The sequence below is a fragment of the Cupressus sempervirens genome, chromosome 5 (assembly GCF_028749045.1).
Source record: "Cupressus sempervirens isolate cs-2001-9-10 chromosome 5, ASM2874904v1, whole genome shotgun sequence".
In the NCBI taxonomy this organism is placed as follows: Eukaryota; Viridiplantae; Streptophyta; class Pinopsida; order Cupressales; family Cupressaceae; genus Cupressus; species Cupressus sempervirens.
Genome location: NC_143122.1, coordinates 296,174,920 through 296,184,548, shown reverse-complemented (window position 1 = coordinate 296,184,548; position 9,629 = coordinate 296,174,920). Strand labels below are relative to the sequence as shown.

The window sequence follows — 9,629 nt, the reverse complement described above, 5'->3', positions numbered from 1 at the left end:
TGGCATTGTTAGAACAATGAAAAATATAATCCATTGAAGAGTTGGCAGAACTATTAGTGGATGAAAGACGCTTGGATGACATCTTCCAAGATTTACAAATAGAAGAATTTAAATGAATGGGACGGAGATGAAGAGATAGTTGACTTTGAAAAAGCTGTTGAGTTGCACTAAGAGTACTATTCAGAGAAAAGGAAGTGCAATGAGAAAGAATGCAGCCTATCACAACAGGAGGCTCAAATGGTTGTAGCTGTGGAAGTAGTCCACGTGGGAGAGGAAGCTGCAGCAGAGATAGAGTTATTGGTTTTAGAGATTGTTGGAAGTAGTAATAGAATTGTCTTGAGAATCCCAGTAGTGATGAAACAGGAGTAGATCATCACTTTCCCATGGAGGAAACAATGATGCTAGAGGGTGAGAGTAAAGATATGAATGGTTATAATATAAAGAACAATGTCCAAAAAGATCTATCTTATGAGAAACATCACATTGAGCTTAGAAATGGAAGCCACCGCACAATATATGAAATGGAGCACATGTCTTAATAGCAGAATGCAGAAGAGAACACACTTGTGGAAGATTTTTATTCCATTAGCTTTATTTCTATTTATAATGATTTTTGTGCAGGTGATACAAATGGTGATTTTCAATGGAGGAGAATAGCTAAACTTTCATGTAGTTGGAAAACAGGGAAGTCAACGAGTTGGAAAGGGAGGATCTCTATTTCATCAAGTGTTTCAAAGTGAGAGAAGTAAAAATGTGATGGTCTAAAAAGATATCTGATTTGGTGGAAGGAACACTGTGGCTTAGTTTTAAGTCAAATGGACGATTCTATCATCCATTTCAAAACTCTCTCCCATGTTTTGATGGGTAGCATCTTGGGATAAATAGCAATCCCACATCACCAAAAAAAAGCGTTATAGTGTTGAAGCTTATTTCCATGTGAAAAAAGCTTTGAATCAAAATTTTAAAAAGAAGGGGGGAATGATGCAGTGCATTTTGAGTAACAGCTGTAAGTTAATTGCTAACACATCCAGTTGTTAGATTGGTCATCTTCATTAGCTGTTGTGTTATGTTTGTTAAGCTTCAGATGTAAGTCGAGGGAGAGTTGCATAGGAGTAAATTCAGGAATTAATTCTCAGCTAATCTACAGTTTACCTTGCAGTCGCCATAGGAGTAGATTTAGGAGTTGGGTAATGATAAAGGGGCAACTGAAACTGTAGAGATCGGCAATTAGAAGATGTAATTTACAGTTTTACATAGATATATAAAAGAACAGAGGTTGCTGGATATTAGTCTTCAAATGTTCTGCTTCTTGTTTCTATGTGATATTATTCAGGATTTCTTATTCTTGGACTATTAACTGACGCTATTGTTGTTGACCGTCTCTGAAACATGGCATGGTACACACCAGTCCAATGATTGATATGCCCTCAGGAGTTTCTTAGCATATGGCCACCCATTTTAATTTATGCAACACATACAGATATTTAAGCTAATACTTACGCCAACTGAACTCTATACTATATGAATAACGGGATGTGAAATTCCCCAGATATAGTTCTTACTGAATACAAACGTGTCACAACCTTTACAACACGGGAACCATTATTAGATTGGATAATTTCGAATCTCCCGTGCATCAAGAAAAGGCAATTTCAATGCACCCCTTTGACATCCACAAGAGGTGGGCTTCATAATGTTATCAGCAAATGATGTTTTCTCCTAAACGGTACAAGATTCATGTGTTAAGATTCAATACATTTGGATAAAATTTTATAAACTGGTCCTGAGGCATGAATACAAATATCCTCTATTGTCAGAGGAACTACCTCTTCCCAATTAATCTAGATTTGTATGCTTTAGGTATCTGCTGAAAGTTACAAGACGGTCAGTGTATCTCCCCACCAAAATCAGGGGGCGTCCAAATCAAAAGCATGGTGTCTTCAGAATACATATAAAACTAAATCACCTAAGGCTAACCTCCATAACAATTTTTATTTGATTTGTTCAGTTTATCATTATAAGTCCTACCCTTACTCCGTTTTAACAATGATTGACATGCTGCTTAAAAACTCAATGCAATGATCATCAAGAGTCAAGACAGCTACAGCAGATTGAGGTCATATCACATCAAAATTTTGACACGCTCCCAAACAGTGAAAGTTAGCAATGGCCGTTTAACAGGCCTTCAACAACGTGTATCTAAGAGTTAGTATTAAGACACTAACTGATTCCTTGTCAATTAAACCATGGTTCTAGACTTCAAAGCACTTGGGGTTTTTGTCAATTATTTCTAATCGACTGGTACATTTACTTAAAGTGAAATTGATCAATTCCATAAAAGTAAAACACAAGTGAAATTGGTCAATTCGATAAAAGTACAACACAAGATCAACTTGGAAACCATTCAACTGGGGTTTAATCTAACCACAGCCATTTCACTTGCCAGGCTAATCAAAATAGTTATTCACTTTAATTAATTTTGTTGGCATTCAAAATTCATAACATCCTAAAATCTCTTCAATATCAGATTCTCTTCAATCATCAGACAAACCTTCACAATTGATTAGAATTCAAAATCCCTGCACGGATCAAGACTCGGAAAATCAAGACAGAGAATTTAACTTAACAAGTACGGGCAACAATAGAAAGCAAATTTTGACGATTGACATTAACGAATGATTAATTCAAAACTGTCTCCACATCGCACAAGATAGAGCAACCGATTTATAATTTAAAATGCTACAATTATTTCTAATTGGGACAGGAAATAGTCTTATTAAGACAATTCAATTATTACTCGCTGGAAAAGTCTACAGACAAGAAGAATCTTAAAGCCTTATACCAATTGCAAGCAATCTTACAAAATTACACACTCCCATTTGAAGCAGCAGAAATATTCTCACAACATGAGAATTTCAATTATACAAACTGATACACCAAACTCAGACCTTAAGACCAGACAGCCTCTGCAATTGGCCTGCGAACTTGAAGACCAACTAATAATTATTAGCTTTCCTTCGCTCGATACCCATTATATGCTAGCAGAATAAATTTAGCAATTCAGGAAGAGCAGCCAACGGTCCATCCAGGAAAACACTTAATGAACTGTGAAGAAATTTTGTAAACTGACAAGACAACCTTAGATGTAGACAAAGCATTCATCCTACAAAATTGTTACTATTTGTTCTTCTCTCCGCAATCATCCCTTGTAACAAGAAGGGTTTGGTAGCACCCCGAGAAAGTTTTCACAGCATCACTTCTCTATTGAATATCCAGCTAAAACCACATTTCTGGCCCTGTTTTACCCTTTCTTGAGCTCTTTCTTCGAGCCTTCTGATACGAGGGGGCAATTTGCATACATAATCTTGAGCCCTCCTTCCCTCGCCTGAAAGGCCTTCCAGTTTCTCCACATTCCATCTCTTAACCAAGAATTCCAAAATATCAGCATAGTCCCTTGCTGTGTATACCCCTAACCTCTGTGCAACAGCTGAAAAGTGATCAAACAAATTATCATCCTCCCCATCGTACATCAAATGGGCAGGCATAGAAATCTTCTTCCGCATCATGTCTTCAAAGGCTAGGACAGTCCCATCTGGGTCAGTCTCAAACAACTTTTCAACAATCTTGGTATATGCAGTCTCGTGACGCTTCTCATCTGCGGCAATAGTTCCACATATTTGAGCTAGCTTGAGATCACCATGATCTTTGGCAAACCTTGCAGTATTACCATGGGATATGAACGTTGCCCTTTCTTGGAAAGATGTATACAAGAAACCAAGAAAGGGACTGTTCTCAGTGCGAGGATCCTACAGAGACAAGAACCCAAGACAATTTATTACATTGTATATGATCCTAACTAAGGTACTAGAAAGGATAAATGAAGCTTAAAAGGTGATCTAAACAGTAATAATATCTAAATGACATCGACATAAATTTCCACAATAATAAAAACCTTAAGTAGTAGCCTTTTACAAAGATGAGTGGAAAATTAGGCGAAAATTAGAAGATCAGAAAGAAATGAATACTGACCATTCCTGATCCAATAAGGTATTGTATGGTTTTTTCAACCTGTCTCATGTCCACGCGGCCACACAAGTAAAGATACTTATTCAGAAGATCACCGTGTCTGTTCTCCTCGGCTGTCCACATGCGAGTCCACAAAGCCCAGGGTGTGGGACTGGCACCAGTCTCATCCCGCACACCATCTAGAGTGTTGAGCATAGTTTGATAAGTCGGCAAAGCTTCCTCTGTAATCATATCTCCCACTAGACAAATTAAGTAATCATCTGGTAATTCAAGAGATCTCTCCCGTAACTCTTTAACGTCATCAATAAAGCCCTCACAAGCAGGATCGGGCAAAAAATCTTGAGGCTGCCAAGACTTCTCAACAGGTTTCAAATGAATCAATAAATTCTCTTCTGCCCAACCCTCGAGTGATTTAAATATTTCGATCTTCTGGGGTGGCATGGAATGAAGCACCTGTTCATGAACTTCACGTTTGTAAAAATGATTTCTACCGTTTTCAGCTTCCCTGAGAACCGAAAAATAAATAAATTACATTAGAAACTCGGAAGCAATCTTCTTTCCACAAAACAAAGCTTTAAAAACTGACATTCAAATCCAAAAGAAATTTGAAGAGTACAACCTTGACACTACCCATCAGGCATATTACTATTCAATTACCCAGTGTAGAAAAACACATAAAAAACAATGTAATAATCATAGAAATATAGCTAAAACAAGTAAAATTGCATCTTCATTTCAGAAATGTAAAAAATGGGTATTAGGGTTTAAGATTTCCCCTGCAAACTTACTTCGGCTTAGGAGGAAGTGTCATAGTCATCAAAACCCTATGAGATCTACCCGCCAAACCTAGCCGCCACGAAGATCCTCCAAGTTTAGCGCCATTAAGACCTGAAGAAGATGGAGAAAAGGTTCCATTTCTGCCATATTTAGGGGCCGTACTGCATTTCACAGCAAACGCAGATGCCATTTCGCAGATGCTAAATAAATATCGCCAAAAACAACCAGTTACAACTTCTCAAGAAGCAGCGAGAGAAGTATAGGCTTCCACACGCCCAAGCGCATGTATTCCTCTCTACCCTACTTAAAAATCTTCAACTTGCCCTCTTCCCCACGTATCTCTCCTCTGTGTCACACGTTAACGGAGGGTTCTACAGATATTTTCATTTCATTTGATTCGATACTTTCAATGCGCGACTTCCTAGTCTTTCGAGCTCTTGGCTTGTTTGGTTCGTCTTGGATTTTAATGATATTTGTTGAAAATGGTGGAAAATTGATGTATTTTTAATTGGTATAATGAATTTTATGGTTGGGGGAATATCGAAAGAAAATGTATTTTAAAATTAAGAAAAAATATACTTTCAGTGCGCGACTTCCTAGTCTTTCGAGCTCTTGGCTTGTTTGGTTCATCTTGGATTTTAATGATATTTGTTGAAAATGGTGGAAAATTGATGTATTTTTAATTGGTATAATGAATTTTATGGTTGGGGGAATATCGGAAAAAAAGTATGTTAAAATTAAGAAAAAATGAATTAAAAAAAAAATTTAATATGTTGAGTATTGTAGTATTTACTTGTCCTCGTATAATTAATTTATCAAATCTTTTGTTCTTATTTAAATATTAATACATCGAAAATATATTAAATTGTTTTGTTATTCAAATAAAATATATTGTCTTTGTGATCATGTCAATGGTATAGAAATATTGTATAAATAAATATATTTGTCAATATTGCAAAGAAAGGAACATTAGCATATAAATTCTAATTTTAAGCTAATATCAAATTGGTTTTAATGAATTATATATGTTCTCTTAATTTGTCATATTTAAAAATGGTTTAAAAAAAAATATTTCTATTCAAGTTTTGGACAATCAATGTGATACCCATTGTAATGTCCACACTATTAGATTTAGACAAACATGCAAAAACAACAATTAGAATCTTAACAATAATATACCCTATTATACTTTTATACCCTTACCCTAATCACAAACCTTAAAGACGTCTCTAGATCGGGTTCCCTAACCTTAGTTATTTCACTGTCTTTTCTAGAGTGCTCTCTTTAAGGCTCCCATGTGTATATGTTGACACCATTATAATATTCTTACCATTATACTTCCTTAGACATGTTTAGAACTCGCATACCAACATTATAGAGGTTGTATTCCTTTAATATGTGTTTTGGCCAAAGTGCACTATACCCATCTCTAATACCAACACTTTACATATCCTTCCTTATGAAGTCAACCAAATGGGTGGTTAGGCCCATCTCTCATACTAACATTAGAGTCGTTTATTGCATCAGCCAAATGGGAGTGTTCCTGTCTTTGATACTGATACAAGAAATCATACTCTTCCCTTTTATAATGTACTTAATTAATTCTCCTTAAACATTATATTCTTATAGCCTTCCTTTTATAATAAACTTATTTCTTATTTCAAGAAACATTATTCTTAATAGCTCTCTTAATGGTTGATTTATTTAATAAACATTATTTTCTCAATACTTAATAAAGTGTCCCATTGATATTTACTCCTTTTGTTCCCACATCACCACTGCTCCGTTTGGAACATCACTCAACATTTGGGGTCAAATTGCGACGACGGTGTAATTTGTGGGTGATTTTCATTTTATTTTTTGCAATTGTCCTCGACACTGTCACAATACCAAGTTTGGCATTGTAATTGTGACTTTGATGTGATTATAAACAAAAAACAAAGAAAGCACGGCATTAATCATTCCCATTTGTTTTGATCGATTATGGAGAGCTTTGTGAAAGAGGGTGGAGAGCTTCGAACGAGGGTGGACAACTTTGAACGCTGGTGGAGATCAGTGGAGATTTCGTTGACATGCCCTTGTGATCATTGCATTTCGTTGTCGTGCCCTTGTGATCTCTGTATTTCATTGTTGTGCCCTTGCTCTGTGATTTCGTTGTCGTGTCATGCCTTTGTGATCTTTGTGCCCTTGCCCTGTGATTTTCTTCAAGGGGAGATAGGTACCTATGTAAATGTTATTTTCTTTTCCTTCTAAACATGTATCTCTTTATATTTCCTTCTAAACATGTATCTTTTTATATATACATAGAGGTCTTTTTTAAGGTGCTTATTACATCTTAGCACAATAGAAAATTGATCTAGTTGCATGCATATTCCAGAAACCAAATAATAAAACAATAAAACTCACTCAACTTGTGCTAAGTGACTTACCTCAAGATCCTGCACAAAAATAATGCAAACTAGGAAAAATGAGCAGAGTTTGCAAGAAATTTCACAAAAACATATCATAGTAGATATTTTTAGAAAGAAACAAGCCATAACCTAGTTAAACTGGTCTAGTTGTTAATTAGTTGGGTTGATTACAAATTCTTATAGAATTGTCATCAAATTAGGTACAATAAAATGAACAATCAACTATTTCCAGCTAGTAGGATCAAATACAATTTTCCAAGGTGATAAATTTGCATATGCAGATGCATCACTTGCATGCCAAGCATGAAGCACATTCCCCAACTTATAATGAATGGTTGGATATAAAGGCTCCATACATTGACCCAACAATGGAAGCCAAGGATGTAACCATGCATTTATTGGCGCAGTCTCCCTGCTAGGATCCCAAGTATCTACTACTATTGTTAATTTAGGCATCACTATATAATCTAGAATGTTATGAATTACTAAAACCTATAGTAACTTCTCCCATGTCTCCATAAAATGTAGCATAGGTTCATGATCCCTTGGCTCCTAGGAATTTGTAGCAACTATTCACAATGCTAGAAGAATAACTTCCATGAAGAGTTGAGTGTAAGGAGTTGAAGAAGCAATTTCTGCTTCTATGTGAATGCCATAATCACGAGGCTTATTCCCTTGCAGAAGCTTATGCCACAATGACATTAGCTCTAAACCATGCAGAGGATGTTGAAGTGGTTCCCAACCTTGAAACACTCTTATAAGGAATGACAAAGTAAAAACAGATGCAATACATGACAAATTGCACAACTTGTAGTCCTCCCGATATTTGGACTATAAATTCTCAAAGACACTTGCAAGTGATTCCAATGTCATAGTACCTACCACAACACTTTCCTAGATTCTATCCAGTGCTCCTATAATATACTCTATGTTGTCTAGCTGTTGTTTCTGCCATGTAGTCTATTTCTAAAGCCGCTTCTTCTCCTTCTGGTATATTGCCACATACTCTCTCTCACGCCTTAATTTTTTTATCAAACTTCTGAATATCTGCCTCTACCATATCTAAAATCAACTTCACATTATGTTCTAACTTTGGCATAGGTATTTGATCCTCGATAGCTTTCATTTTAGCATTCAAGTTTTCAAGATTGGTCCACACCCTCACTTGCGGACCTCTCATGTCAAGCACTTTCTGTACTGTTTCAACACCATGTTCTTGCTTCTGAGCTAACAGTTCTTTAGGTGCATTTTCTTGCGAAAGATTAATTTTGTTGAACAGTTGTAAACTCTTAGAAAATGCATTGTTGTTTTCTATTAGCATTGACGGGCTTCCCTTGAACAAAATTAAAATGAAGAGGCATAAATGAAACACAAATTATGACATTTCCTTCATAGCACCCATATCTTCTCGTTATGTCCCCAAGCTAGACAATAATGTCTATTGGTTCTCATCAACAACTAAGATAATTAGTTCTCTACCACTATTAAAACTTATCAATGGGAGAAAGATGGTCCAAATAAGTAATCAATATGAAATGGGAGTTCTGTTGATGTCGTAGATGGAGATATAAATGGAGAATATTTATAGGGGTGAGATGGGTCGATCATTGGGCGAGAAATGTGATGAATAAGGATGAAATGCAAAGGAGAGATGTTGAAAAGGAATAATGGTGAATTTGAGCAAGGTGACCAAATTTTTCTTTCAAAACCATATGTGCAGATATAAACATTAAGTACAACTTGTCCAATATATTTGTAGATATATACATTAATTACACAAAATATTTCTTTCAAAACCATATGTGCAGATATAAACATTAAGTACAATATTTCCAATATTTTTGCAGATATACACATTAATTACACTAATTTTTTCTTTCAAAACCATGTGCATATGTAAACATTAAGTATAACACCTCCAATATTTTTGTAGATATACACATTAAGTACACCAATTTTTTCTTTTTAAACCATGTGTAGATATGAAACATTAAGTACAACCAACTCAATAAGGGTACAAATAAGTTATTCCCATGAAGAAGGATCATGTCAAATAATACAAGGGAATTTGATCAAAATAGGGAGATAATTGCTAGATTGTTGTCTAACTTTCAAAGAGAAGGCGATGACAAATGTTATTGTCATTGCAAGAGTTGTAATGACTTAAAGACAAGAAGAATCAAAATCAAAAAATCTAAGAGACATTGTAGGGAGAATGGTCACATTGAAGGGTGGTTTGATTATCATCATTTTTATATAGGTCGATCTCCCCAGGATAGTATAGATATGGATCACCACATCTTGGAGGAACATGGAGGTGTGAATATGGATGAACATGGAGGTGTGAGTATTGAAGAAGAAGACCATGATCCCATGGAAGATGATGATCATGTGCCAAAAAACACATTTGAAGAT

At 35.6% G+C, this 9,629-nt stretch overlaps 1 protein-coding gene across 1 annotated transcript; it reads right to left on the bottom strand.

Moving 5' to 3' along the window:
- Positions 1 to 2,768: 2,768 nt before the first annotated feature.
- On the bottom strand, positions 2,769 to 5,080 carry LOC149555739 (stearoyl-[acyl-carrier-protein] 9-desaturase, chloroplastic-like). Its single transcript, XM_089829885.1, has 3 exons — positions 4,815 to 5,080; positions 4,030 to 4,531; positions 2,769 to 3,806 (listed from the first exon to the last, which is right to left on the bottom strand). The coding sequence occupies exons 1-3, from the start codon at positions 4,991 to 4,993 to the stop codon at positions 3,246 to 3,248; spliced, it is 1,242 nt and encodes a 413-aa protein (XP_089686011.1). The 5' UTR covers positions 4,994 to 5,080; the 3' UTR covers positions 2,769 to 3,245.
- Positions 5,081 to 9,629: the final 4,549 nt, after the last annotated feature.